Source organism: Poromitra crassiceps, assembly GCF_964638095.1.
Source record: "Poromitra crassiceps genome assembly, chromosome: 2".
Taxonomy (NCBI): domain Eukaryota; kingdom Metazoa; phylum Chordata; class Actinopteri; order Beryciformes; family Melamphaidae; genus Poromitra; species Poromitra crassiceps.
In genome coordinates, this window is record NC_139624.1 from 3,284,938 (window position 1) to 3,302,336 (window position 17,399).

Here is a 17,399-nt window from a genome sequence, read left to right on the forward strand (position 1 = left end):
TTCAAAACCAGAGGAGATGCCTTCCCCTGTTATCTACCCGGTATTTGTGAAACAAAATCAATGAAGTGAAAGTTTTGTCACAAAACTATATTGTTGCATATTTATTGTGCATTTTTAAGTGGGTATACTCAAATCCTGGAGCTTTCCTAGTGGGTATACTGCGTATACCTGCATATCACGTAGACTACACCACTGATAATTGTTTTGAGGCTTTTAACAGGCTACCTTAAGTAATTAATGATACATCAACAAATTACTGTATATATAGATCATTTACTAATGATTTGTTCATCATTTGTTCATGATTAACAAAGGTGTAAAGTGATGAGATACTGGTTTACAGAACAGATGTTTAGAATATAAAGACTGGATGACTTAGAAGTTATTTATAATGTATATGAACTAATTACTTATAAATCATTTACTAATGATTTGCTCATCATTTGTTCATGATTAACAATGTGTGTAGAGATAATTGTTGTAATATAAAAACTTTTAATGACTTACAAGTGATTCCTAATATATTGACTAATTACGATTTATGATCATTTCATTATTTACTAAAAGTTTATAGATTACTTACAACACAATGTTTATGTTTACATAACACTTGCAAATGCCACTACAAATGTTTTGTAAATGACTAGTTCATCATTACTTCATCATTAACTAATAGCTTATAAATGATTTACTACTGAACGTTATTATGAAGTGTTACGAGTGTTTTCTAACTGAGCTACACTTCACTGGTCACTGGTGTTTTTATTTTTCTCTGAGTGGCCAATAATTTGAGTGTTATGTGATGTTAAATCAAGACTGTGACATAGTGGAACACAACACAGATTCTCTTTTTTGACGATGCTTTTAATCAGAATGCTACAGAACAAAGGGCAGTGATTTATAATAATTCAATGCCACAGTGAACAAAATGGTAAGACCACTAATGATTGAAGCTGGTCATTCAAGGGCCAAATTAAAGGCTGTTGTGTGCAAGCTTCAATTACACCTAATTAAAACATTCTTTTGCGAATCTCTGCGCCGATTATTCGCATGAAGATCCGCACCGGTGTGAAATGGCCTTAAGCCTTGTCCTCCTCAGGAGCCTCATCATCCTGCTTCTCAGGGTCTGGGGATGAGAAGAAGACAATGAAATATGTTAGTGGTAATGGAGCTGCTGTTTAGGCATACAAATACAACACTCTTATTGCTAACCTAATACAATACCCACTAATCTGCTAATGGTATAACAACCAGGTATGGCCGCAGACCTTTGAGTTGGATGGGACCCAGGACCAGAGTTTGGCTCTCGTGTGCTGACTCCAGGTCTCTGGCTTTGCGTGTGGAGCAGCCACGGTGGCAGCGGGAGTTGGAGTCAGAAGCTGGACATATGAAGACTTTACACTGCAGGTACACCGACTCATGGCTTCGCAGAAACTGGAACGCCTGGAATGTGAAACGGACGTAGCTACGGGGAACGCGGGTGTAGTAGTCATGGTAGGTCTGGTCCTGCTGACACCTGAAGATGAAACGAAGCATTACTGGATGGCATGGTTAGGATCACTGAGGCAGTTTATTTATATAGTCCTTTATCACATGCATGTCTCAAAGGACTGTACAGAGAATGAGCCAAACTAGATGTAGGTGATTTTAGCAGGACATAACAGCCCACCTATTCTACATACCGGTAGCTTAACATACCTTGCCCCGCCAGCCGTACACCTCAATAAGAAATTAAATGTTTTCAACTTCCACCATTCAATATGCAAAACAGTGCATTATTTCCTTTGAAAACAACAAGCAGTAAAGAGATGTCTGGTAAATATGCAGTCAGACATGTTCTTTGCTTCAGTTACTTCACCTTTACAACCGGGGCGAGCAATCACTCTCTCTCGTTGGAAGTCTCTTTTACTTTATGTAAAACTTTCTGACCGGTCCCCATCACCATGTCATCTTACCCGTTACGGACGAGGTAGTAGGCTCTGGTGTGGAAATCATGGGGCGATGGGGAGGCCACACATGTGTCGAGGAAGAGGACCAGGCTGCTGTCATCTCTCCTCAGCTTCACTTGGACATACATGTTCTGGTTGAGGGTCACTATGTATGGAACTTCAGTCACCTGATAGAAGAGAAATGTCAGTTTGTTCTCCCATTAAAACTGTGTACAATGCAGACAAGAGTGTGCTATTTATGCATTTTCACTATGGATTGCGTCTTGGTAAGATTTTTATTAAATCCTTAAGTTGAGCACCTATGAATCACCTTATCTTTACAAACTGGGGGGAAAACACTTTCTCATACCTTAGAGTTAAAGCTGTCGTCAGTGTAGAAATCCATGCTGCCATTGAATCTACCTGTGCCTGTTATGCTGTTGTTGACAATGTTACGGGTTTTGTACATGTTCTGGACAATTATGTCTGGGTCCATTCGACAGTTCACGTTCAGCTTCATGTGAGACTGGCGTGTGATCTCACCGTTGCTGGACTTGTCCGCACGGACAACGTTGGTGTACACAACTCTGCCATTCTTAAACTGTTCAGGGTAGAACACAATGAGAATAATCACTAATCACACAACTCAATCCACTGAGCTAAATGCCTCCTGCCATCTCAGTACGTTTTTGGAGAATGATCCTAAACTACAGCAGATTGTTCCTCTCTTCCAGAAGGTGACGGGTGGCCTACCTCTCGAATGGTTCCACAGGTGTTGATGGAGAAGCTGAAGATAACTTGGTATCTGGAAACCTGGGGCCTGCAGTACTGGTCATCCAAGTACAGATTGTTGCCGTCATAGCCCATAGAGTTCAGGTAGGACTTCTCAATCACAATGTTCATGTTGTCTGAGGAACAGTCCACACGACCTGAAGAAGCACGATATGTTTACAACAGCTTGAGATTCACCTCCACAATATTTAACTTGATGGATTTTTTTTCCGTGTTTGATCCTTTGTTCTGGTTGATTTTCAGGATCTATTTTTAGGATTACTTTATATTATAAAGACTTTATAATATAAAGTAATCCTAAAAAAGTTCATAATGACAGTATGGTGATTTAGCCGAGTCTGATTAATCCATTTCCACATGAGAAAAATCCAATGTCCTATACAGATGACTTAAATCACAGTAATCTTACCTGAGCTTGACGGAAGAGAGCTTGTGAACTCAGCATCGAACCCTCGGCCAACCCCAGAGCCGTCACTCCGGAAGACAACAGTCATGTAGTTGGAGGAGGAGTGGAAGGATTCAGTGCCGTTGTTTTGGCACACTTTCCCCAGAGGTGGTGAATTGATAGATGACCCATCGTACACTGCAATGTAGTCACAGTTGCAGCAGTTCTCCAACCTGGGTGCAAAACATAATAAAGTCATAATTGGAAAGGTGACCACTTAAAGCAAAACTCAAAATATAATTAACAGTTCAAATGTACATTACCAGTCACAGTCAAAAGTTTGGACAAACTTGATTGAATGTCTTATGTTTAAATGATCTTAAAGCCATTTTGGCTTATGCTTAAATATTTGAAATGTGTTTCTTATGTGCAACGTCATCACATAGATGCGCGCACATCACTGGAGTAGAAAGCCGCTCCACACCTTAGACTCTATGCTCCACACACTCGTTTGAGTTGCCTGCCGCCTCGCCTGGAAAGCAGACGAGAGCAGCCGAGCGCAGTCAGGCAAGGGGTCAACAAGTCAAACACCGATGATGACACCATCAGTGATGTCACACTGCACAATTGCTCAAGTGACATCACTGATGTCATCACTTCCGGGACAAAATTGAAACAGAACAGACAGAGATGCCCCTTTTATATTGTGGTCAATGCATAATTCCATTGTGTTATTTCAAAGTTGTAATATTATACATTGGGTATTTATCAGATCAGTGCATCATTCTATTGTGCATAAGTATTTTCTGTAAATTAATCAGAATGAGATGGATATGTAATTTCTGTTGTCACACACAAATTCTTAATTTTTAATGAACACCATAATGTGGTGTTCACTTAAAATCGTGATCAACACCCATTGACATATATATAATGGACCAACGGAGCTCATTGACTTTGACACAGCAAAATGAAGCTCACTTCCCGATATTGTTTGATTTCGTTTGATTGGTTGAATGGATTAATGCTAGACGGAAGTACGAGGAGAGGGGGCGGCTGCCCCTAGCCGCTGCCGGGGGAGTTTCCGAATTTGCCTGTCTCTCTTATCGCCGTAATGCATTATGGGTAGTCAGCTATTTTGGCTAATGGTAGCGGCTAACGCTATACTTTACATTGCAGTAAAACGCCACTGAATGACCAAATTTATTTAACTTTTAACCATTTTGAGTAAGACTGTTTCCATAAGGACCCCCAGCGTTGGTTAGTTGTTTATAACGTGACTTTATTTATAACGTTATAACGTACTCCGGTTTCTGGGCTGAATCCAATGGTCTGAATACAGAGAAGGCTTAAAGCAGCTACGAGCAACTTTTTCGATTGTTATTAAACAGTATAATTACAATATTGATGCATCACATCTTACCTATAATAGTAGCTGATACCAAAGCCTTGTCAATCGGAGATTGCTCCCTTAGGTGATTATTAAGTCTGTGTCTGTCTAAACTCGCGTCAACAGGGGGCTCTCTCTCTCTCTCTCCTACGGCCGGCCCGGCTACACCCGGAAGTGAAACGCGGAAGTGAAACCCGGAAGTGAAACGCAGCTGCCTGCCTTTGCCGTTTGCGCTGCCTAGCAACATAACATAAACAATGTGAACGCCACGGATACTCTCGGGAACATCTCTCGTTATATTCTAACAGGTTTTTTGGAAGTTATTTTGTGGTTATGGCTGAAGTGGCTGCTGCAAACCGTTTCATTTCACTTCCTGATCTGCCCTGGCCACAGACAGACTACACTGGCCGATTCACTCGGGGTTCAAGCGAGACTACTCTGCCTTGGTCTCGTCGACTATTAGAGGTAAGATGTGATGCATTGATATTAAATTTATACTGTTTAATAACAATCGAAAAAGTTGCTCGTAGCTGCTTTAAGGCTTTATCTAACGGTATAGATAACGTTAAATGGTCCGCCATGTTATGAACGTTAGATGTATGGTATCTATATAGTTACGTGTGTCTACTAACATTATTAAAAATATCATAAAGTAACGCTATTTTCTGATAATTTGCTTAACCATTACTTGCTACCTGCCTTGCGGCACATTGCTGCCTCTACCGGTCGGAAGTATTACTGTTCTTACTATCCGATGTTTGTCGTCAATTTTCCTCGAAATGGGGCTATAATTTGGAAAACGGAGCGCGTTAGAGCATGAAAAAGACTTGAAATTGTTTTTTCAGACCATAAACTAATTTGGAAAGTGTTTATTTAAGACATAGACCGAGAGAGAAATTGCCTCGTTTCCCATAGAGTTGAATGGATGTTCCCGGAGAGTGCTACACAAACTGCGCCCCCCACTGGCCATTTGAAAGAATGCAATTTCTGCATGGGCATCAAGAATAGGCAGGCTGAATTGGGCACTGTCAACACCCAATAAAGCAGTTCTGTTCATCACTCACTGCAGGTCGGTGACTGACAGGAAGATGCTTTGGCCAGAGGAAGCTGTGAGCCTCCACACACAGTAGGTGTTGTTGTGGTAGTAGCTGGGGTAGTAGGGGCTGGAGAAGGACCCAGAGTCATGCAGGGAACCTCCACACTCTGAAGGAAGGTGAGATAGCATGAGTCTCTTACAGGTTTCAATCAAAGCCACTACTGCATTTGCAGTAGGCTCATTACAATTGACGACACAAGGGCTGAGCTGGGAGACATTGGAGTACACAGCTTTTAGTAAATTACCGGTATTTACAGTTGACTTTCAAGAGAAAATAATTGGATGGATTTTCAGACATTTAAGGTATAAGGAGTTTCAAATACACACACACACACACACACACACACACACACACACACACAAGCTTGATAAGACTGGGTAAAAGATAAAATATACAGTCTGCACGTAAATGAGAGTGAATAACTTAATGATCTGACTGTAACACTTAACCATGATGAAACATGTCGCTCAGATCATTTGTAAAATTGTGAGTTGTTAGTACCTTCAACTTGCTAACTTGCTTCAACTTGCTTTCTAAAAGTTTCACAAGAAGGAATTGTAATAGCATGTGGAATATTAACCCAACCGATTACAGTGCTTTGGAAAAACACGGTAAATAGTGTCTTTCATCAACCAAAGTCAGCAACAGTCTCCCAGATGCAGGCGCGCAGACTTGGTGAAAGTAATACTTACTTAAAAACATGACAACAATCATAATTTCTCCAGCAATGGACAATATGTAATTAATTTGCTCATTATTTTAGCCAAATTCTATATTCATGAAATGAAATTCTTAAAGACCAGGGGCCCTATCGTCGCAAAGGCGGTAATTTTGCGTTAGCGCCCGTTTTGCGCTGGAACAGCACCGTGCAATGCCCTAATTGTGGGCATGTCCACCAGCTGCGCTTCCCGTCATCTCGGTGCAAACCTCCATAGGCGTCTTTATGCCCAAAACAGTATTCACACGTGTGAGCTCATGTCCACCCCCCACAGCGTCACATCTGTGACAGCAGCTTCTTTCTTGCTGAGTGCCGAGGGACAGAGTGAGAGAGAGAGAGAGAAGAGAGGGGAGCGAGAGAGAGAGAGGGGGGGGGGGGGAACGACAGAGGGAAGAGAGAGGGAGAGATTCATCCTCTGAACCAGTTCGGATTCAGATAAACCATTAGAAACTAATGAAAATTGATGCTGATGGAACGATCCATTTGAAACACGCCAAAGGGCTGCTGCGCAGTTATGCAGTGAATATCTCCATGTCCCAAAGCGTGCGCTTACTGTAATTAGTCGTTTCCTTCCGACTAGTCTCTCCCCAGACTCAAATATTACGTTGAATCGCTGCACTGCTGGTTTTGAAGGCGGGTTGAAATTGAATGAGTGACAGGTCGTAGCACCGATAAGAGAGCGGTTCGAAAAATGGGCTGCGCCTCCCGTGTTGTCTGATCGCAAAGTCATTACTGATTGGAGAGGACTGAAGCCATCACTGGCATATGCCAAGTGAACGGTTCCTTCCCATAACCAGCCCTCTGAGGGAAAGTGTCCCAGACCCAGAGAGAGCTCGGCAGCATGCAGTAACGTAGTGTATCAGCGTAAGAACTCTCATGGGTCTGGCGTTGAGACTACGTTCCGTCCCACCCCCACCACCCAGCCTGCCTACCCGGCCAGCTCCCACCTTCTCCGGGGAGACCCCCCTCCAGGACCTGGCGCACTAGCCGAACCTGCGCACCCCACCCCTCCCCGGGCTACACACAGACTCCCGCCCGCCAGACCCTCGTTCCCCTGGTAACCCAATTCAAAACGCAAATCACTTTTTGGCTGAATGTGGGCTCACAGGGTGGCTAGAGACAACGCTGTGCGCCGTCCCACGGAGCGAAATCATTTTCTGGCAGCAAATCACTTTTTGGCACAACACCGGCACAACTTTCTCAAAAGCAATCTACTGTTACCTCACACCACAGACCTGTATGGTCGGGAATTATGTAGCCTAATAAAACCATGACAAATTAATTCTCATTTTAAAATCAAGGTGTGTTTTTCTGCAGTGTAGGTTATAGATGAAAATCAATGTGGCATTCTGAGGAGGGAAGTGTGTGTCCATGCGCGAGGTGTTGGAGAGAGAGTGACATCGTGCCATGCGTAATGTATCCAAGCAAGGATTTCCTGCACTGCTTGGAGAATACTGTGTGCGCTCAGGCATATGCCTGGCGTAGTGGGGTTTTTTGCCTGCTATTTGGTGGCGTTAAAATTGAGAGCACCAAAGGCCCTTTTTCTAACACATTGCACTGGAACTATTTTGGCACGGGCAACGCCCAAACCTGTGTTTACACTCAGAACATGGTGATGGTATCTTCGCCAAAGCGCAAAATGACACTTGCGGGAGGCAGATGATAGGCTAAGAGGCATACGGACACGCCTGGGCCACGCCTACACCTGTGTCTGCGTTTAGATCCCAGCGCAAAACTGGATGGTGGAGGCAGACGATAACTCTTTAAGACACTCCCCCACGGCAAGAGACTGAGGTCTGCCAAGACCAGAACCACCCGCCACAAGACCAGCTTCTTCCCAACCGCCATCAGCCTCACCAACAACGCCCGGAAACCCCTTCCGCCAAGGACTCATATCTAATTTAATGCCTGTTTAACTGGGACTGTAAATTCATGTAAATTCCCTGCACATTTAATGCCCATTTAACTTAGCCTGTAAATGTCATGTACATTCAATGTACTCTTATTTAACTGGGACTGTAAATTCATGTAAATCCACTGCTTATTTAACATCTATTTAACTCAGTCTGTAAATCTCATGTAAATTCAACATAAATTCATATTTACTATCCACAGAACACTTCACCACTCATGTGCATATTGTATATATTTTCTCGATTTGATTGCACTTGCAACTTTGCGAGTGACTTTTGTTATCTTCCTACTTCTTATCCCTGTATATTGATGTAACCGCTACGCTGCATACAGACACTAAGACAAATTCCTCGTATGTAACTTGCATACTATGGCAATAAAAGTGATTCTGATTCTGATTCTTAAGATGCAGGGAAGATAGCATAAGAGGCGCGCAAACGGCAGCGCAAACGATCACGCAAATTTCACGATGATAGGGCCCCAAAACTATTATGTTATGCATGCAAACTCTTCAGGATTACCAAACCTCTTGAAACCTCTTGTGTGGATTCATATGTATGTCAATCTTATTTATTTTTTTCTAATTTTACATATTGCTGTCATGGAACTATTTTCTTTATTGTGTTGTATTTACAAAATGTATTGTTAGAAAAACTCTTCTCAACAAGGGAAAAAATAAAAAAGGAAGCAATTGAAATAATTGTCACGGCACACAAGCTCCCTATTTAATTGGCTGTCCTGCATGGCTGTGAGGCTAAAGGGGTGGTGGCTTATCTAATTACGAATGTGTGAGTTTTGAAGAAGGAAGATCCCAAGCAGGTGTGACAGAGTTTTCCCTTCTCCTAACAGAGTTTTTGTTTCAAGTATGTGTTATGTTAGTGTGTGTTATGTCTACAAATGAACTGTAAAAAGAGCACCGAGGCGAGGTGCTGGTGAAACACGGAGAGCGAGCTGGTGAGATGGTGAGAGACAAGCATTGGACCGGCGCCAGGGCTGAGGGATCAGGTAAGCCACAACCACTTTACCTTTTTCTCCTAAAACTATGTGCATGGGCGAACAAACCATGGGAAGTCCTAGACACGAGTGAATATCCCAACAATAACGGTATGTTCTCAGGGTTGTGCGTTTGCCGTGACATAATGTAATACATTTTACTAAATTGATTAATTAATTGATTAATATTCAAATCTACATTCAGTTTGGAAATGGCTCATTAGAGTAGAATCTATTGTGGTGAGTAGCTAACTAATGAATAATAACACATGCCTTTTAAAAGAATAATAGTATAGTTACCCTTACGTGTCTGGGAACAAATCTTTGTGACAATTTCATGCTTGATGGAATTCAGGGCATCAAAATCATTGACAAAGAATTTCTTCTCGGGGATTCCAGCAATCTCGTCCAGCTGAGTCGCGATTGCATTTTTCACCCCAATGGCGTAGATGGTGATGCCCTGCGCCCTCAGGTTCTCTCCAGGAGCCCTGACCGAGTCGTCAGACCGTCCATCGGTGATGACAACCAGGGCCTCTGCGACGTTCTGACCACGAGTGGCCCTTGCTCTCTCAAAGATGGGACCCATGAATGACAGTGCTCTTCCTGTGTTGGTACCACCTCCCATTTGTCTCATATTCTCCACAGCCCTCACTAATGAGTTGACATCTGAGTGGGATGTCACGTCAAATTCCAAGCTTGGTGAATTCGCGTATTTTGCAACTCCCAGGCGGACATGTTGCGGCCCAATAGGTAAGGAACGGAGAAACTCTGTGATGAACATCTTCATGTCTTGGAAGTCCGTAGCAGAAATGCTTCCTGAGTGGTCGATCAGGAAGAAGATGTCTGCTTCATTTGTTTGTACACAGCCTGGAAAGGAAAGGAAACCAAGAATGCTGCATAGTAAGGGTTTTACTTTGTTTTGAACTTCGGAATCTCACACTATGCCAAGTTGCTCCCTGCAGCGCACCAACTGGACAATGTCTATTTTCTCAAAATGTACTGCTATAAAACCATCCATTAGGCCTGAATTGATTAACAATGGCATGGGCACGGCCACCCGCTCCGTCCCATGACGAACACGTCCCGCCCACACCATCTTGCCATACCGTTACTCTGCTTTAGTCCAGCAGCCCATGCAGACGTGTTCTGTTTCTCTCTTGACCCTCAACTAGCTTGCGCTTAGCTCTTAGCCAGCAGTGACACCTGTCTCCTCGTTTTCCATCAACACAAACGGGAGCGGCGGACGAGGACTGCACGACTTTGTCGAACCAGGCTGCTGTATTCACCTTATGTAGCCACGCCCATTTGACCCGGTTGTGTGGTCATGTGATGACGGCTAAAAAAAAGAAAAAGAAAAAGGCTGGCTGCTCCAATATCATCTAACTCTGAATTAACTAATAATTTAGCCAACTGTATGTAACATACGAAATAAAAGCAAACGGCAATGTCTAAGAATGCAATGCCATGTAACTGGCTCATTAATTCTCGCATTCCAGGGAATTACGTTAACGTCTGCGGGTCTTATAGACGTAAAAGGCGTGTGCTGCGCTCAGAGGAGAGAGAACTAAAGCTTTCTTTGTTGGAGTCCAGGTGTTTTACAAGAAAGTGCTCGTCATTGTCGAGGATAACGTTATCTGACCTGGCAGTGGATACACTGCTTGCTTGCTGTGTACCGAGCTCAAAGTAGTAGGCTGCTACGTTCTTTGTTTTACCCCCTGCACTGTCCTCAAAAACAACTTTATTCTTCTGACGTTCTTTTGTATTATTCTTCTGACGTTCTTTTGTATTTCGCGCCGCGACCAGCGGAAGCGTTAACACAACTCGGAAGAATTTGGCCCACCCCCGTGATGAACATAAGGTGAATACAACTGGGGACACCTCGCCATTCCGAAGTGTCGGCATTCCGATCATTGACTTCTATGCTTTCAGAGAGGCGGCCCTTTTTATCTCCAAAAAATGTTTCGCCGAGAGGTTAGGTTCTGGGGGAGGTTAGGCTTAGGCGTGGGGTGTGGGAGAGGTTAGGTTTAGGGTTAGGGTCTGGGGGAGGGTTCTTTCGCAATGGCGAGACAGATCTCAATTTTGTCGGAATGCCGGTATTTCGGAGTGCCGACATTTCGGAATGCCGAGGTGTCCCCAATACAACTAGCTTGGTAGTCTCTCTAGCTAGCCGGCCAGTGGCTAGCTATTAGCTGTTGAGTTACGCTAGCCTGAGCTAATTACCTCCCCGGCTGGGGTAGTGTTATAGCTAGCTTAGCTGCCTGCCTAGCGCTAGCTTCTACTGTTGCTTGCACCGTAGCTTGTTAGCCGTTGCTAGGTTAGCTGAAAACCCTTTGCAGCTTTTCTTTCGCCTCGCTGGCCAGACTGTGTCCACGGACCCATCTCGCCCAGCTATGGATGCAAACACACCATTTAGCACACACACCATGCAGCATCGGCTGCACTGACAGGTCGTGCCGACTCGCACGACCTGTGCATGTTCTGTCTGGGGCCGGAGCGTGCTTTGGCGGACCCACACTTTTGCAGAAAGTGTGGCGGACTCCTCATGTGGGCGTGCTGCCACCGGGCCGCTGCCGTTTGCGGGGAGATGCCTTCCGTGTGGCTCGCCCACTGTAGGCCCGAGCCCTCACCCAGGCCATGGAGCGTGTAGCTCCCCTGACAGGGTAGGATTGTCACGCTAGCCTCATTGTAACTGTTGCTGTGCACCGTTAGCTGTGGTTAGCTAGCTATTCGCTGGGTTGCTAACTGTGCTGTTAGCCGGCTCGTTTGCGGCTTTCTTCCTTCTTCGTCCCTGTGCTAGTCAGGCTGTGTCTTCGGACCCGCCTTGCCCAGCTACGGACAAGAACGTGCCGTCCGTCTGCCCGGCCAGTGCCGTGCTGAGGCGGCTTCCCCTTGTTAATCAGGATGGAATTGTTATGCTTACTGTAACTGTTTCTTGTGTGCACCGCTAAGCTTTAGGTTAGCTGACATAGCGCTAAGCTTGCTAGCTGTTGCTTGGGCACCGTTGGTCGGCTCGCTTGCGGCTTGCCTCGCTTGCTCCCCCCCCCAAAAACAAATGGGTTAGTGAGTTTTTTCCTTCCCCTGTTGCTAGTCAGGCTGTTTGCGAACCCGCCTCGCCAGTGCACTCTGCGTCAGGCCGGGGGGGGGGGGGGGGGGGGGGTAACAGACTATCCACATATCATGCATGTTGCTTGGGGCCTGCCACCAGCCCCCGCTTCTGGGTGAATGTAGGCACATTGTAAAGCAATCCAATTTTGGATAAAAGCGCTATATAAATGCAGACCATTTACCATTTACCGTTCTGTCGAAGGTATGCTAGTTCCTTCCCGCTGCCTAGGTTGTGTCCTCCCCACCTAGCTTCATTGAAAAGGGCAGAGCCGCTTAGCCTGCACGTTCAGTGCGCTGCGGCATGGTGCCAGATGTTGTCATCTGTGTTATATTGTGCACGCTGCTATAACAGTTAGTAAAAAAAGAAACTGGAATGAACGCAACGCGGATTTCATGCCTCCGCCATTAGTTAATTCTTGAGTCCAAATTGCCATTTGAGGCAAATTGGAAGAAATTCCGTCAAGGTATTCCTGAGATCTCACGTTAACGAGCATGAAATTATGTCACAGTAACCTTGAACTTTGACCACCAAAATCAAATCAGTTGATCCTTGAGGCAAATTTGATGAAATTCCGTCAAGGCATTCCTGAGATATGGCGTTAACAATCTTGAAAATGGCATTGGGTCACAGTGACCTTGCACTTTGCCCTTTGACCACCAAAATGTAATCCGTTCATCCTTGCACCCAAGTCGACGTTTGAGGCAAATTGGAGGAAATTCCATCAAGTCGTTCTTGAGATATCGCTTTAAGGAACTTGGGAATGGCATTCGTGAGGTCAAAGTGACCTTGGCCTTTGACCTTTGACCACCAAAATCTAATCAGATCATCCTTGAGTCTAAGTCGATGTTTGAGGCAAATTTGATGAAATTCCGTCAAGGCTTTCCTCAGATATTGCGTTAACAAACATTGTTACGGACGGACAACCCGGATCCATAAAGAGAAAACATTGCATGGATGCATCTGGGACGTATCCTCAGTGATGTACCCTGGGGTCATAGGATGTTTCGGGTCTCGCAACATCGCCCAGGTGACCCAGCCGGGGCTGGCCAAGCCCCAACTTACGTCCCCAGTAGCTACCCACGGTCAGCCCTCTAGGAAGGGTCGAAGGTGGTCACGTGGTCAGGGCCACTCAATCCGCTGCTCCGGAACTACTCTGCTGGGACCGGGGTGGAGAAGGGCTCTGGTACGTAGAGGGACCGGGCTCTGTGGGTTGCCACCCGGCCGGGCTCCTCCCCCGTCTCACCAGGTCTAGGACCTGTGCGCTGCACCAGACTCCCCCGCTCCAAACATCTCATTCCAATGTGATGGTATCTTGGTGGATACCATGCAGTACCAGTAATTGGTGGCACTGCAGACTCGACTTGCGGCTTGAATGGCCCTCCTAAAAGGCCTCTCGTGGATTGTTGGGCTTCTTCCTCACGGAAGACGGAGGCTGGGGCGCTAACCCATACTGCTCGCGGGTGCCGTCCCTGTTCCGGCTGTCAACTGTCTCTCCAGTGGTCACTAGTCTATTCCTGGTTGTCACGTAGTCTATTCCTATGAGTCACTGGCTAAGCCAGGCTAACTTAACTTAACTTAATGCCTCCGGCCTGGCTATCGCTGGCGGAGGCATGAAAAAAAAGAGGGCAGACATCACTCCTCTGCTAGCTTGTACTAACCCCGCTGTTGCATCGGCTATGTTCGGGCTGGGCTGCTAAGACTGCCGCCCAATTGAGGTAGTTAGCTCTGCTGACTTGTTAGTGCTACTAGTTCTAGCCGCTCGCACGTGGGGTTCACTAGTGTGATAACATTGCTAGCTTTGCTCCCCGCTTAGCCGGGCTGCTTGCACCCCGTCTAGCTGCGGTTCAAGGGTGATCATTACCTCCCCGTGTAAGATGGGTAGAGTGAGTTGTTAGGGGTCCGCTTGTTACGGCTCGGTTTACCTGAAACATGGCGGCCTGCAGGGGCGGACTGGGATCATAATTCAGGCCGGGCATTAGATACCAAGCAGGCCAGGCCGATATGGGCCGACGCGCGTGCCGGCGTCCGAAGGGCGGCGGCGAAAAATTTGGGGCGTTTGAAGCTCAATTTGGGCAGTTTGAAGCCCAATCTGGGCCGTTTGAAGCCAGATTTGGGTCGTTTAAAGCCAGATTTGGGCTGTTTGAAGCCCGATTTGGGCCGTTTGAAGCCCGATTTGGGCCGTTTGAAGCCCAATTTGGTCCAAGTCCAATTTTACAATGAGATGCACCCACTTTAAACCTGAATAAAGTAATAAAACCACTAGTAAACCAGTAGGCGGCGCCTGGCCTGCTGTTCAGTAAGTGGCCTGGCCTGGCCTGCAAAAAAAAAAAAAAAAAAATTTTTTTTTTTTTTTTTTGGCAGGCCAGGCCAGGCCAGGCCACCGGGCATTTGCCCGACGTGCCCGATTATGCAGTCCGCCACTGGCGGCCTGGTTACGTTAGTCACCACAGAGTTGGTTAGTGGCCTGCTTGTTATTAGCTTACAGGCACGAGCTGCACGGCACCTCGCTGGTCGTTGTTATGCTGAAACACGCCGGTGGCCCGTGGCATCGAGCTCGGCACCTGCGTCGCCACAGTGTTGCCTAGCCATTGCTCGCATCCCGCTTAGCTTGTTGCTATGATTGCCAAATGCGTCTTAACTAGGCTTGGCTTGCTATCCCTTGGCATATTGGACTTCGGGATAGCTAAAGATGGTCCAGGTGGAAGGCTTGGAGCAAGCCTCCAACCGACTTCGGTGTGGAGCTCTCAATATGCCCTTGCCTCCAGAGTGCCCCTGGCCGGCGAAAGCCACCCGGCAAGGGGGCGGGCCCGCCACAGTCTGTGCTCAACGCCCCGCTAGGTCCCGTGTCTGTGACAGCCCGGGTCATACAATGTGCCACATTTACCGCCTGTGTGAACACGCCGCTGGCTCCCCTCCGTGCAAAGGGGATACGCGTCTATGTTTACCTCGACGACGCGCTCATAGCGGCGGACTCGAGGGACCTCGTCATCGCGCACACCAGGGCTGTGATAGATCACCTACAGGCCCTGGGGTTTCTGATAAACTGTTGTTTTCACTGAGGTGGCAGGGCACTATTTACAGTAACACACAGGGAGGAGGGAGACAGAGCTTGTAATAAGTGGGGAGCAGACATCTGTCAGCGACTGAAACAGTCGCTCCAATGGGGAGCAGCTGTAGAGCAAGCGAGGGCTTATCACAGTTGCCTGTTTCCGTGCAGCCAGACAACTCTCCCAGAAGGGAGAGGAGGCTGGCCAGCGAGACTAGTAGCGCACCTACCCGGCCGACTGAACTTCGGGGTGGACTTGCTGTGGCAGTTACACCCCCAAGTGGTGAAGTAGATTTGGGCCAGATTCGGCCATGCCGCTCTTTGCATCACGGATCGCAACGCACTGCCCCCTATGGTTCTCTGTCGAAAACGACGACCCCCCCGTAGGCCACGATGCATTAGGTGTGGTCCAGGGAGAGCCTTTATGCGTTCCCCCCTCCCCCTGATCCAGTCTGTCCTGGACAGAGTGAGGGAGCAGGGCCTGCGACTTATCCTGGTGGCGCCGCAGTGGCCGCAGCAGATCTGGTTTGTGACCTGTCAGATCTGGACCTCATCTCACTGTCGGTATGGCCACCGTGGCCGCTGCCGTGCCGGAAGGACCTCCTGTCGCAAGCGAAGGGCGAAATACTCGACAAAAAATATCAACGCCAGCTTCAGATCTATGGTCGTGAACCTGCCTGCCTTTTGCCCCCCCCCTTTTAACTCGGAGGAGGAGTGACGCTTAAACACGCTTTGCCCGGTGCGTGCGATCCTGGCCTACGTGGGCAGGACATGCACACTGCGCACCTGTAACCAGCTACTGCTTTGCTTTGGGCCACGGGCCCTGAGTGGGGCACTGTCCAAGGAGAGCTTGTCGCACTGGATAGTGGAGGCCATTGCTTAGGCTCCCCCGGAGTGGCTGCTGGACGCTTTGAGTGGCGGTATGGCAAGATGGCACGGGCGTGACATGTTCGTCACGGGGTGGAGCGGGTGGCCGTGCCCATTCCATTGCCAATGACGCCTTCAGGCGTAATGGATGGTTTTATAGGGGTACATTTTGAGAAAATAGACATTTTCCAGTTTGTGAGCTGCAGGGAGCAGCTTGGCATAGTGTGAGATTCCTCGTTCTCATCGTAAAACCTGGGTTGTAGGACAACCCCAACGTTTTTAGTCCACACATTCAATTCTTTATTTTCAATTCACTACACTTCACTATACACTAACACCTGCCCTTATCCTTAAATCTTTTATCTTTTGGTGACATTTGTTTAAAAATGTGATAAAATAGAAAATGTTGTGCATACTGTACAGTACAAATTACAAGAAGATATCAAATATCACTGTGAACTCACCGTTTGACCGATCTGAACACCATTTGAAATACTTGATAGGCTATTTTCCATCTAATGTCTGTGTCAATTTTGGTAGCACATGAATGAAGACTGTGGAAATATTGATGTTAATTTATTTTTGTATATTTTCATAGTGACTTCTGAATTGACCAAAATGTTTTTGTTTGTTTGTTTTTTTAGTTTTGGTCTGAGTGAAATGTTATGGTCTCTCCTGATTCTAAATATTGCTGAATCGCTTGGTTTGACCAAGTAAAACTATTTTTACAAGCATTTTACGAAATGTCTATGCAAAAATAAATGGTGGATGAAATCCCTTGGTTCGAAAATAAGTGCAGTAAAAGGCCAGTGAGACAGCGCAAGTAACAAATTACACTTTTCTATGCAGGTCAGAGATCCTATCTATCTGCCTATCGATCTATACAACTATAGCCGAATATATTGAGTTAAAATACCTGTTGGTGGTTGCTTTGGTGGGTACGTTGATGGTTGCATTGGTGGGTCCGTTGTTGGTGCACAGTAATCTACATGACAGAGAGAATAGAATAAGGTCAGTATCTCAAACTAACTTTCTTTTTCCAGACTTTCTAATATCCTTCTCACTGTAGATCATTTTCTTGCTATGTGGGTCAATTAAGCCATAGATCACAACAGACCATGGTATATGCTTATTATACCACACCTAAGCCCTTGTTCACACAG

At 46.2% G+C, this 17,399-nt stretch overlaps 1 protein-coding gene across 2 annotated transcripts in view; it reads right to left on the minus strand.

The window, feature by feature from the left end:
• Positions 1 to 855: 855 nt before the first annotated feature.
• The window catches only part of LOC310792564 (scavenger receptor cysteine-rich domain-containing protein DMBT1-like), a 32,628-nt gene continuing 16,084 nt past the window's right edge, over positions 856 to 17,399 (minus strand). Inside the window, exons 7-15 of one of the 2 annotated variants that reach the window (XM_083654263.1) lie at positions 17,153 to 17,221; positions 9,524 to 10,084; positions 5,560 to 5,698; positions 3,130 to 3,338; positions 2,682 to 2,857; positions 2,299 to 2,529; positions 1,956 to 2,116; positions 1,269 to 1,516; positions 856 to 1,126 (exon numbers count right to left, since the gene is read on the minus strand). In XM_083654263.1, the coding sequence (XP_083510389.1) occupies positions 1,080 to 1,126; positions 1,269 to 1,516; positions 1,956 to 2,116; positions 2,299 to 2,529; positions 2,682 to 2,857; positions 3,130 to 3,338; positions 5,560 to 5,698; positions 9,524 to 10,084; positions 17,153 to 17,221 (1,841 nt within the window). In that variant the 3' untranslated portion in view covers positions 856 to 1,079. Of the gene's footprint in view, positions 1,127 to 1,268; positions 1,517 to 1,955; positions 2,117 to 2,298; positions 2,530 to 2,681; positions 2,858 to 3,129; positions 3,339 to 5,559; positions 5,699 to 9,517; positions 10,085 to 17,152; positions 17,222 to 17,399 lie in introns of both variants that reach the window. The other variant, XM_083654262.1, reaches the window with a different exon arrangement.